Source organism: Streptopelia decaocto (assembly GCF_964273445.1).
Source record: "Streptopelia decaocto genome assembly, chromosome: 16".
In the NCBI taxonomy this organism is placed as follows: Eukaryota; Metazoa; Chordata; class Aves; order Columbiformes; family Columbidae; genus Streptopelia; species Streptopelia decaocto.
The window spans coordinates 4,243,851-4,257,389 of NC_138671.1; the positions used below are offsets into that span (position 1 = coordinate 4,243,851).

Sequence of the window (13,539 nt, forward strand, 5' to 3'; positions counted from 1 at the left end):
AGGTCAAAGTATTTATCATTTTTCTTAAGTGTTAGTGACTAGATGACAACATTCTGTCAAAGGACTGGAGAAGAATAAAAGCTTAGAGAAACAAATATACATAAATGATTATTTTGCTTATTTTGGGGGATTGGAAGGATATTTGAGTTTTATGTATTTATTTTGCTCCTAGATGACATGGCAATTAAATAATGAACTCCAGACAATTTGTCTTTTTCTGTTCTTTGAAGGTGGAGCAATTCTTACAAAGCAACCTCACTAATCAAACGGGGAGGGTAGACAAACTCAGCCTACTTGAAGGAGAAGCATATTCAGGAGTGGATTTGCATGGAGGTCCCCATCCTCTCATGTTGTATGCTGAAACATGGACGTAATACCTCTGGCCCTGCAAATGGAAACAACTGGAGTTATGGTCTTTGGAGAGTATAGACAAACACACAGTAAGCACTGTTCTCAATATGTGCCTATTGAAGCGACTGTGCAAGCTTGCTTGGTTTTAACTTAGGAATAGTGACTCTGTTTTGCTGTTAGAAAATGAGAAACAGAGTAAATGCAGATTGTGGCTCAGCTCCCTGGAAGACAGTGTGCTTCAAATCAAAGATTTCTTCAGATAAATGCTAGAAAAATCCATATTTTTTTTCTATTCTATGTAGAGGGTTTTATAGTGTGCCCATTGCTTGCTCTTTAAAGTTAATTCATTTTGAGAGCCTGTGCTTTGGGGCACTGGCCAATGGTAACATACAGAGCTCCCCCTACTCTAACTCTGTAAGTCTGATCCAGTGAATTCACTGGGGAGGCTCCAGCTCCATGGATGCTGGATTGGGCCCCTCTAATGATGTTTCCAGTGGAAAGAGATGTATTTTGAGCAAGCTTTATTTTCATCAAGTATTTTGTGAATCAAAATTTGTTTGCACAAATGGCCCTGAACAACACGTAGAGAAAAGACTTTCAGACACATGGTCAAAATTATTCTGCTTAAGAATCCATATGAATATTCATCCATTTTCTCCATTGCTGACCCAGTTCTTACCAGTGTAAAATATTTATACAAAAATAAATTAAAAAAAATGAAATTATTGCCATCAACGTGTGTGTTCCTGGAGGAAGCAGAAGGGAAAGAACTGTTATTTTAGCCTGTGATCCAGAAAACAGCAGCCTTCACTCCCATCTTTCCTGATCTGCCCTCAGCATGACAACTTCTGAAACAAGTCATGCTGTCTGTCTATTCCTTTGTGATATTCGGATTATGGATACCAGACGTATTGTGCTCAATGACTGGAACTTGTTGCTAGAAGAAAGGCACTCTACAGCTATTCCCAACAGTCATGGATGCAAATTATCAGTGTCTGTGCATCACTGCGGCGGCACAGAACATCAAGATCTAAACGAGTCATTTGGCACTTACTGTTCTGAGACCTGTGATGGTGCACCTCAAAGACTGAAAATTATCCATAATTATTTCACCAAGCAAAGGAGAAAAGTCTTCTGAAGAGCTCCATTCCACTAGGAAACAAATAGCAGGAGAAAATCAAATCAGATACCAGTTCAAGTGAAGAAATCAAAGTACTTGAATCACTCACAGGTTTAGTTTTCTTCCAGAAGTTTCACATTCCATGTGAATACTAAAAGTCATGTTTAACAATAATGTTTAGCAAAATTTCACACAATATTTAAATTGCATCTCTGTGTATGAGAGAGAAAAGCAAAATATTGCTGAAAATCTTTTCAGGGAGGAATGCTTAAAATACACTGCAATACAAATGACGTTCAGTTAACATTTGCCCTCATTGAAACAATTTCCTTTTAAAGGAAGAGAAGTAGTGCAAAAGAGTTGGTAGAGGATTTGGACCTGCTAATGCCATTTGGCAGCTGGTGCATCCAAACCACCAAAGAGCACTGGTTTACAAAGGGATCTGCATGGGTAGGCATGGGCAGAGAGTCCTTTTGGCTCTGCTGGTCCACAAAACTCTCATCGCCCTGGCTGATTTGTGTAGAAATATCCTCCTTGGATGAGCTCTGACACTCACTAGAGTCTCCTCATTGGTTTCAGTGGGTTCTGGCTCCCTTGTCCAAGCCTGATTCTGCTGTGGTCACTGAAATTACAGAGCTCCACAAGGACCTATTAACTTGTGTCCACTTTTGAAGTGAATTAAGTGGTGCTGGGCTGACACATCCTTCCCAAACTGTCCTGCAGCCTCGCTTACAATGACACCTTCACCCAAGTCCTCCTGTCATCTTGTAACAGCGCCTCATATTCCTGCTTAAGGGGTTATGAAATTACAAGTCCTGCTGTCACTGCTCTTCCTCAGTACTTGCAAAAATTAACATCCATGTACAGTCGTATCCAGCAGACCATGAAAAACCATGAAAAAAAGGATATATATAAGGGGGAACTGAAAGCTGCAGGTAGGAAACCAGACTCTTTTCCTTAAATTATACTTTAGTAATGACAGGTACCGTGATTATAGTCAAGGTTAATCCCAGGCTCATACCTCTGGAACTTAATAACTTGTACCTTCAGACTCAAACTTGCATGAAAACCTATCAAAACCATAGTCAAACGAATCTCTTAAATCATTCCATTGGACACATGGGAAAATCCCATCAATTTTCTAGATTTACACCAAAGTAAAGAATTCAACCCAAAACTTGCCCTTTTAGATTCACAAAATAGTTCGTAGCTACTTTGGTTTCATATAGTATTGGAGTCAACAATTTAGAAGATATCAGAGGGTATAGATATTTTAATTTCAGCATGTTGACTTTTCATCTTTTGGCTGTGCTATACTGGTATTTTCACATTAAAAGAAAAAGGCTTCACAGAATTTCTCGTTCAGTATATACACCATCTAACTGCCAACACATTTTTCTAAAATAGCCAAGTATCAATAGCACAACTCATTTTTCCTTTCTCTCCTAATTGCTCCTTTTCTCTGATTGCAGTTTGTGAATGCACAGCATGTTCTGCAACGTTTTTGTGTTTGCTGAAATGAAAAGGATATCGGTTTTGTCTCTTGTCTTTGAACTTTTCCAGTGTATTTTGCCATGGGTTCTAAATACCTAATTACTGCCATCTCTTTTGGAAGCTATCTATGTACACATCAGTACGAAAACACAGAGACTGTTATGGTACCGTGTTGTAGGTTTTTATTGACAACTTAATTATAAGAATGCTTATATCTACCATTGAACTGTCAGAGTTCCATGGTTTATAACACCACTGTATTAAATCGTTGAGTATACATGCTGCAAACTTCAGACATGTTGTCTGTTTTGCAGAAGGATGAATTGGAGAAACCCTGTTCTAACTGCTGAACATGTTATCGACATGTTTGCAGTCACTTCAGATACCGTTTTGTTTTCAAAGGTTCGTGTAAAGCCAGATAGTGTCACCCAAGACAGATTCTGCCAACAAATCCTGTCTTCATATAAGTCCCCATTCGTGACTGAGGGTGCTGCCCAGCAGGAGGGGCAGTGGGGAGGTTGCACTTTAGGTGGCACAAACCAAAACTATGTGTATTTTAAAACCTCACATCTAGGAAAAAACCCTGCCCCCCCAGTTTCAATACAAATTTCCATAACTGAAAAATAACCATTTTTTGAACAGCTGTGTTGGAATAGCGCCTTCTTTTCCCCCATGTTTCCAAGTACTACTGAAAACATATCAACAGGATACACTGAAGCTTTGCTATTTTTGACAAAATGTCATTCTCTGACTCATGATATCTGTCATGAAGAAAATCACAACCAATTTGGGATTTTTTTGCTTCTGATTTTAACAAACTTTTTTCCCCATCATTTTGCTGCCACAAGTCAGAAGAGGATGACATGACACCGCTTTGAAGAAATGCAAATCAACCTAAGTCATTGATAACTAATTAACTTTTGATCTCCTGTCATACATTGCCAGATTTCAGCTTTCTACCATCATGGTTGTCTAAAAATAATACATAATACTCAACTATACTAATCCATCAGGTTTTAAACCTTTTAGAAGGATGTGAATACCAGTGCCCCTGTTTTATAGGTGAGAGAATGAAGGCAAGGAGAGGTGGAGCACCTCGTTACTCAGCAGGCCCCAAAACAACAAGGGACAAATTCCTGTGACCTATATTACATTTACTAGGGCAGCATTGCTCTTACTTTCTGGCTATGTGGGACATTTGGAGCTCTTTCTGGTACCAATACAAAGCTACACATCCCTGTTCTAACCCTTGTGATTAACCTGGATCTAAAAATTGCGTAACTTTGTGCATGAGCAACCCATCATGAAGGTTTTTCTAGGTCTTTACCTCATTTCTGAGAGGGAGCACTGGGAGAGACTGTTCTGGTAGTAACCAAAAAATATCAACCATTTGTGTAACTCTCGGGTACTTGGGACTTTAAGACAGAACAAAAGGCTGGCTAACCCCAGCGCTTGAAAAGTTGGGCATAAAAATGCTTAAGTAGACAAATCTGAAGATGAAGAGGGTCCTTTATAAGAGCCCAGGAACAAGAGCTGGTCTTGTAGCCCGCACCAACTGTGCTGTAAAGGACCTGAAAGCTGTTGGGTGAATTAAGGATGGAGCATGTTCCAGTCCTGTTCTGAACACCCCAAAGCCGGCTTTGTCGTGAACACTGAATGTCTTCGCTGTTGCGGCTTTCCATCTGACACTTCACGTTATGTCAGAGCAGGCGTTTTTTGTGTGTTTAATATATTGGTGACTATGTGTTTTAATGAAGGTGCCCTGTATTCCAGAGCTAGCAAATGCACGATGTGTTGCTGCGGTCGCCAAGATAAGTAGTAATTTTTAAATAAACAGCAGTATAAACAGTTACATAAAACTCATGTAAATTGCTGGCACATAATTTTAGACTGGCTTAAGTTATGTAACCTACTTGTGGCCAAGTTTTTTTTTTTAATACTCAATTCATGCAGTTTAAAATAAAGGTAGAAATTTATTTTCACCTGTTTCTTTTCCACTTGCTATCTTTCTGTTATACCGGGCACACCTTAAACAGCTCATCAAAGAGGTTGACAGACAGACGAGATAAAGCGAAGGCACAAAACACCTCCTGTTGTAGATTCCTTCAGGAAAGCACCTTCTCCTAAGTGAAGTAAATAGCCCAAACCACAGTAGACTTTGTCACTTCTCTTGGCGTTTGTTTTTGCTTGCACTTAAGTTACTCACTGAATTGCTGAGTAGATTAATTAGACCGAGGGACATGAGTTCTGTTGCGAAGTTGATGGGATCTACGGAACAGTGTACGGGGCTGGGATTCTGGGTTTTATTCTTGCCTTTGCTACTGATTTGCTGTGTGATCTTATGCAAAGCATCGTGCAGCTCTGGCTTTTAACCCAGACTTAAGCAGCACAGATTCTCTTCCCTTCCTCTGCACACCCAGGGCCTGGGATGAAGGACACTGTGACCTTGGCTTGTGTTTCCAAAGGCCTCCAAACAAATAATTGCATTAGTTCAATAGCTTCCTTTGAAATGTAAAGCTGAAAGAGAGCACTAACACCAGAAACCACTTCACACCATCTTTTCCTGCCTGCTGATCTTTATGAAATAATTTTCATAATTTACACTCCTAGTATCTTAGCAACTTGATTTAAGGATATTGAACACTGCTGGTGATGTGAATAAAATCAGGATGAAACTAACTAAACAAATATTTAGAAGCATAACACCATTGAAGAGAATTGAACACTAGTGAAAGCAGGAATCAGTTTGTTGGTGTAGCCAGCATCACCAGCTCAGATTCAGAATATTGTTTGCTGTATTGAGTCAGCTCCTCCTATCTGCCTTGAACTGTTCTTTCCAGCCTGAATTAAGAAGGGAACCAATTTTGGGGCAGATTTTGGTTCAGGCTCTGTTCATGCCTCTCTCATGTCTGGAAATTCTCCAAAGAATGATGGGAGAAAGACAAGTCATACCAGCTGGAGGGAGTACTGACAGAGATCCCAGCACAGCGCTTCCATTAGGAAAAAACAAATGTTTGGCACTGAGAAGTTTGTATTTGTTCCCACGGATTTATTTTTTTTCCAAAGGATATAATCCATCCATAAATGCACACTAACTTATTAGGCTGGAACTGGTTGCATTCCGCTTGGTAAGAGTGTAGACAGGGACAATATGATACGAGCCACAACATTTACAAAAGGGACAGGTGAACTTTCGTTTGTTTCTTTAGGGATTCTAACTGGGATTTACTACAATGCGTGAAGGACTTAGGCATATTGCTGTGCAAACACAGAAGTTAAAATAGCGTAGCCATGGCCCGGGACTAAGATTTCTAGGTACTACTTAAATTAAAACCTGAGCTGCTCACTGCTCTAAGTACTAGCATTCATTATTTTGGAACTTACTTATTGTTTCAGTTGTTTCTGTAAACTTATTCAAGGCTCTTTGCAGTGGGTCAGTAGCAACATCAATAAGGCTGAAGAGGAATGAAAAAGATGCAAACAAAGAGAGTTCTGTGTCCACCTGGAGTAAATACAGCAGTGCTGTGTTTCCGTGTGCAAGAGCTGCGGGTGGGTGGAAGGGACTCTCACCAGAACAAGTCAGGACAGCAGCAAGAAGGGTCCCAAGAGCAGCATCCTAGACTGTTCCTAGAGAGCACGGCTTTGTTTCAAACTTCCTTGGCTATAAAGCTTTACAATACTTATTTCAGATATTTTTTTATATAATCAAATACTTTATTTGCAATAATGCTTTTCCCAAGCACCTGTGGGCCCCTTTACCTTTTACACCTGCTGATAATGCCCAGTGATGCTAAATCACTTCTCTTGTGGCTCTGTCTGGATGACTCAGGCCAGAATACTCTATTTTATGTCTTGATATTTATGGGAAGCATTATGACAGCAGGCTGGATGCCAAAGACACATCTTTGCTTGATCAAGGTTTCACTAGTTCATCTTCTAGCCAATCTACATTGTATAAATTATTTGTAAGATATTATTTTTATTGCATTGTGATGGAATTATCACCAAGAGAAAATAAAAAATTACTGAAAATTTAAAAATTGTTTCCTCTCAAGTATTTAATTAGTTTTCTCCCTACTGACAGTTCTTTATCTGTTTATAAGAAGGTCAGCTATTCCAGTACAAGAAGGAACTTCTTTCTGTTAATGAAAATGACATTTCTTACTAACATTTTATAAATAACTAAGAATACATGCCATGTGGGTGCATAGTGTCTTCCAACGTGGGCCAGTGGTTAAAAAGCCACAGTGGATTATAATAACAGCCAAAATTTGTGTCTCAGCCCTGCAATGACAAACATATCCCATGCTGGCTGGGGAAAGAAATGTGGGAGAAAATCCATGTTAGAACCATGAAAAGGGATTGGAGAATAAACGGGGTTCTTATGCGAAGGCTTCACATCCTAGAAAGGTATAACAGGCTTGGCTCTTATTCTGCAAATTTCCACTCCCAGTGGGGACATTTTCCTCATGTAATCTGTGTAACCAAAGCTGGTTGGGAAGCTTATGAATGTAAGGTCTACTCGTTTGTGTGAAGCTTGCATGGGTTAGGCTCGGCTTCTGCCCCAAACATAATGCATTAAAATCTAATTAATAATGAGCATCTGGGAAAATGCAAACAAAAAGGTGAACTATCGCAATGTACTAGACAAACCAGGGCACTGCACTGTTAACAAAGAAAGTAAATACATGAACCCTACTTCAAGTAATCTGTTTAATGGGATTCTACTGTTTTTCCTCTGGTTCTCCTGTAATATATTTTTGAAGAGAGACTTAGCTGCATAGATGTTAATTCAATTTAAGACTTTTATTTCTTTATAAACTTATCCCTACAGTAACTTAAAGAGCTTTTACCTTTCCCTAGCACTGGAGCCAGGTGTTGCAGGCAAAACAGTCTGGATTTGGGGAATTTTTACCTAATTTATTGCCAGTTAACACAAACTTCTAATCCCTTATTCAGAGTGAGAAGAAAACATGAACAAACCAACATTTAAGTGAACATCTTTCCACCACTTTTCCCAGGCTCAACTTAAACCACTCCTCTATCCAATACCTCTGAACTGGAAGCTAGAACACTTAGCCACATGCAAATAGTTTTTTAAAATACTCATTAGTTTTAGTAAGTCAAAGCAAAAGTAAAAGGTAAAGCAATGTCTGAAATTCAGCAATGTCATGATACGAGCCTTTTTTTTTTAGACACCAAAGACAGACAAAAGCAGAGCCTGTATGTCTGGGTTTTCTCGTAGCCATTTATCAAAAACAAAGCAGAAGAATGATTGAATTGAGTAACTGGTGTCTGATCAACTCCATTAATTAATTACACCATCACTTAATACGTGATCCCTGTTCAAAGGTGGTTTTAAGTATATAGAAAACTTAAAAAAATAGAAGTGGTTAAATTTTATATTAAGTCCTATACATACTAGAGACATTGACAGGAGCTAGAAATAGAAAGGTTTGTTTCAACGTTTATACATTTCTGTACTTGCAAGGCATAAAAATAGAAGTCAAATTGCACAGTCCTGTTAGCTACCAAAATGTAATGTGCAAATAAAGTGCCCAGGAGACCTAATAAAATGCCATAAATGAGCTACTGTAAAAAATATCAGACCACACCTATTCAGCAGGATAAATTCAAATGTTTTACAAAGAAATGTATTCTCTTTCCTTTTTATGGAGTAAGAACTGTTTTGGGGAAGGAAAGAATGAGTTTCAAAATATACAAAGAAACTTTGAATAATAAGTGAAAAGGGTTTCAAGATCAAGTTGAATGCAGAACGCTACTTAATTCCACTATAAACTGGCACATGATCAAGCAGTGACATAGCACCTACTTTAGTAAGATGCATGGATATTAATATTAAAGCACCACATTTTCATACCTAAGATTCACTTCTACAAGCATTCATTTCTATAACAAGGGCTCTTCTAGAAATCAAAGAAAGCAAGGCTTGCTTTTTCCTACTCCGACACTGCTGTGTGAACAGCTGGTTGCCACAAAAGTGGAGAAGAAAGCCGGAGACGCCATATATATATATATATATACACACATATAAGTACATAGGTCTTTGTGTAAGCTACCTATTAGATTAGCCAAAACTGTCTGGAACCAAACCTACTGTACAATACTAGAAGGATCACTGCAGGAAGCCTGTTATGGAACAAATCCAAACTTGATCAAACATGGCAAGTCAATTATTGATAGACAAATTAAATATATAATTGCAAAACATACAGTAAATGCTACGTGCTCACAGGGACAAGCAGAAGCCCATGCAAAATGATAAGAGGCTCAACAAGGCTGAGTAAATTGGTGTGGAATGTTTTGATACATTTTCAAAGATGTAAAACTGAAGCAGGTCTTAAATACTTCCACGATGGGATGTGAAGTTTGGCTTTAGGGTACGATTAGCCAAGGGCAAGGGTTTTGCTTCTCAAGATTACCATGATGCTTCACATCCTTCCTAAAACCGACTGGGGTGAGGTGTTTCTGGCTTGGAATCATTCTCTGCCACAGAGCAGATTATATACTATTATTATTGATTTATGTCATGCCTGTCTGCTTCCAGCCTCAAAACACTTTACTAGGTTACAATATACATAGGAATCATTTCACGTCAGCCACCACCATGCTGTAGCCTTCTCTGAAGGGGAACAGAAGGGACCCATTAGGATGGTGCCTGCAACATTAAACAACAATCCAGGAGAGGAAGTAAAGAATACTCTGGCTCCCGAAAACAGTGGCTCACCAGAACGCAGGCACTGAGCTGCCATCCAGCTGGGACACCAAAGTCAATACCCATTCACCGTGTGTGGTTAAAATTAAATCTCCTAATGAAGTGAGATGGTTTTAGTGGTTAGAGAGTGAGCGCAAAGTATTATTCTACTGTATTATTATTTGTAAGCTATACAGCTAACAAGGGAAAAGATCACACACAGGAAAATAGCAGACAGTTAGATAATGTTCCAAGCCCTGTTTCTAAATGGCATTTGGGCAAATAAAGCTTTGGAAAAAAAATGTTAAAAAAAATAAAAGATGACACAGAAAAAAGGAATTGGCAGTTTCCCAATGTTTTCAGGGAACTAAACTAAACTGAATAATCGTGATGTCAGTTTTTATCCCCTATAATTCAGGTCCAGAGAAAAGAACATTCTTAGCTTCTGTTAATGAGCAGGTATTCCCTAAACACTGCTGCAAATGCTCCTGAATTCTAATTTGCTTAGGAAAAGAAATGGTAGAGTATTGAGGGGGGGGAAAATAAATCCTAACAGCTTATTTTTGTTCCTGAATTAGCAAAATGCTCAGACAGTTTTCTGGATAGGAGCTGTATATATGTCACTAAAAAGATCCTCACACAATGTTAGCAAGCTCTCCTTTCAGGGCTAGTAATTGCTAGCTGGTTCTAATCATTTTTGCAAGTGATCATTTGAAAGGTTCATTTTATGACTCCTCAAACTAGCACAAAGAATCTCACTCCATAATGTAATAAACAATTCCGCAAACAGTGCTTAATTAATTCCCGAAAGTCACCAAACGGAGCTATTAATGATCTTTCTTTTTATGTAACCATAAATATGCAAGTCTCCTGGGACAAAGGATTTAAAAAGAACATTCTGGCAAAACTAACTGTCAACTTGATAAAGCATAAAATGATCACCAGAGAGGGTAATTCAAAATGTGACGGCAATGCTACCTGCTCTGATTAGAAAGTTAGGTCAAGTTGGATTAAATTTCTCTGACTCTTGTGCTCAGCAAAAAGAGAACAGAACTGACATCGTGCAAAACAGACTTAACACAAATGAACACACAAGAGAGAAATGCCACAACCTTTAGAAAATTATATTTAAAAAAGAAATTCTATTTGGGAATTCGCTTTACTGTGAAAACATTAAAAATCATTATAAGTAGAGTGTGGAGAATATTTCAGTATTGTTTAAAATACGCATCTTACAAAGAGCAGGCTGATATTTTCAAGAGAACTTACATGTTTTAGGAGCCCAAGTATCTTTGTCACAAGTAACCAGGCAGTAGGAAGCCCTTAAATGAAATTTAGTTTCCTGGCAACCCAACCCATTGCTGAAAATTAGATTTAGGGTTCTCAAGGGCTTTGATGTTTTTGAAAATCACACTTCCTGCTGCACTGCACAGCTGACGAGGTGTAATACAGTAGTTTATCCTTCTACTGAGACAATCAGGAAAGGAATCACTTTGATGGCTTTAGTGGGGTCTGGGAGGTTGGGGGTTTTTCTTACCAAAAAAAAATGTTCTTAAATTGTTTTTTTACTGGGCATAGCTAGTGATGAGTGGAGTCTCCGACCAGAAGCAGGGCGAGGAAAGAAAGACTCTGCCTTTTCCGAAACAAACTCATGCAGTCCTTTGGGTGCTTGTGCTGGATGCCAGTGGAGCTCGTGCACCTGCATGTCCCAACTTTGGAAGAGCTCCATGAGCTGTTGGACCCGCAAGGGACTGGGGCTTTCTGAATCTCTCCTGTTGAAGCAACCCCTGTGACACCCACACATGGAAACGTGAAAGAGACTGCCCCACAACACAGCCTTTCTGCTTTTGCTACGTGTATGGAAATGCAAGATTCAAGTACCTCTCAAAGGAGTTTGTAATTATTAATGCAAAGAAACAAACACCACAAGAGATTAGGAGAGAACAGTGGGAAATAACTAAGAGGACTTTAAGGCTTCGTGCTCCTTGATGCCCCTGGGCTGGGCAAAGAAAGTTTCAGGTGTTGAGAACAATGTTGAGAACGGTGCTTTTCAGTCCCTCGGCCTGTGGAAGGACTCGGGCTCCAAGTGGAAGATGGAGGCTGTGGATTGCTGCACTTAACACTGAAGAACTTACTGTTCCAAACATTTAAGAAAACCTGGAAGTTCCTTTACACAACAAATTTTAAAATTTCTCTTTTTTTTTTTTTCTAATCTTAAATAAAACTTTTTTTTTTTTTTTAATGTTGGAATTTCCTGTGGAACAGAAATTCTGTTTTGAAACTGTTCCTATTCAACAGCGCTATTCAGATGGAAGCATTTTCCTATTCATTCCACTTTGCAACTAACTGGTGCCACCCCAAATGTATTAGCCTTCCAAGAATGATGTGGCAGCCCTTGGAATAGTTAATTAGTTGAGCTGTGTGATGCCTCTGCCAAAAGTTTCAGCTTCCAGAGACATTCCTTTAAGGAATGGTGGTGTGGGTTTGGCGTTAACAAGGATACACATGGTTTCAGGAGCCCACAGGCACCAAAAGTTAGCTTGTGTTTTATAACTGCTCATCTCAACCCAGTCATTGAGCCCATGTCCTAACCACAGTGAGTCAAGCAAACTTCTTCAAAGCACTCATGGAGAAAGCTTTTGGTTAATTTATTTTTCTTTTTAAATTAAAATTTCATCTTTGGAGAATCTTTTAGAAAATTCCACTTCTACGACTATTAACTGGGAAAATAAATTCATATTATTAGCATTATAATATCTTATAAATACCTTTGTCATTAGGTGCCACATTTTCATACATTGTTAAGGTAAATGAAAGATCCAGTACCTTTATACTTGGTTACCACAGCTGAGTTGACACTCAGAGGTTCTTGGAAGGTGACAGTGAGTGATGTACTGCTCGTTACCATGAGACAGACATTGGTTGGCGCCTCAGGGGCTCCTGGGAGAGAAGAGAAAACATCAGCTCTTCAGCACAACAAATCCTATTCAAACAATGTTTCTGAGTCTTCAAAGAACCCCCTGAAAATCACCCTGCAATTGTGAGCTTTGGGTTGTAGGTGTTTGTGTTCTCTGCCTTTTGAGCATTTTAATTAGTGCCCCTGCTAACAGTATCCTTCGGACACCATTTGTTTCTATCATGGTTTTTGGCTCCTTTCAGTTAAAAATATCTTCCTGCATATATGTAACCCAATAAAACAGATTCATGCTAATTATGTCAATGAAAAGCCCCTATAAATCTCTCGGGTTGGACAGGAGGAGAGAGAAAGGACAAAACCACAAAGAGCTAATTAAACCTTTATGGTTTCACTAACAAATTTATCAAATAACAGAAAACATTTTTACATTATTGTGATTAAGAAATTGCAAATTCCACAAATATTTCATTGTAGTAATTCCACAATACAGTTGTCACTTGAGGCCTAACTTTTAATTTTTTAAAATAAAAGCTGCAGCCCCAGAATATCAATCAGACCCAATTCAGAAATCAAACACAAAAATGTCACGACTCGCTGCTGGGACTGATTTAAAATAATCATTGTATTCACTTACACTACTGCTGTATTTCCTATATTTAGTATCTACTACAAGGAACACTACATCTGTCTTGAAGAAGTAGTCTTAGAATACAATAAATTTGAGAAAATTATTTATAAGTACATTTATATAAAGATGGTTGTAAAAATGTTAATGGCACTGATTGCATTTCATTGAATAGGATACAACTAAAAGATCTACATGTGAAATAATTGAGCCTTGTTCACGCCTTCCCATGGGCCCAAATGCACATTTACTCCATTGTACAACTGTTTAAAGTGAACTAGTCCGTTACTACACTGATGAAATGTAATATGTGGATG

General features: G+C 38.6%; 1 protein-coding gene across 1 annotated transcript in view; it reads right to left on the reverse strand.

The window, feature by feature from the left end:
* ANKFN1 (ankyrin repeat and fibronectin type III domain containing 1) overlaps positions 1-13,539 on the reverse strand; it is a gene marked incomplete at both ends in the record, with an annotated part of 49,101 nt that overhangs the window by 27,884 nt on the left and 7,678 nt on the right. Inside the window, 3 exons of the mRNA XM_082066817.1 lie at positions 295-385; positions 1,406-1,503; positions 12,507-12,620. Of these exons, the coding sequence (XP_081922943.1) occupies positions 295-385; positions 1,406-1,503; positions 12,507-12,620 (303 nt within the window). The remainder of the gene's footprint in view (positions 1-294; positions 386-1,405; positions 1,504-12,506; positions 12,621-13,539) is intronic.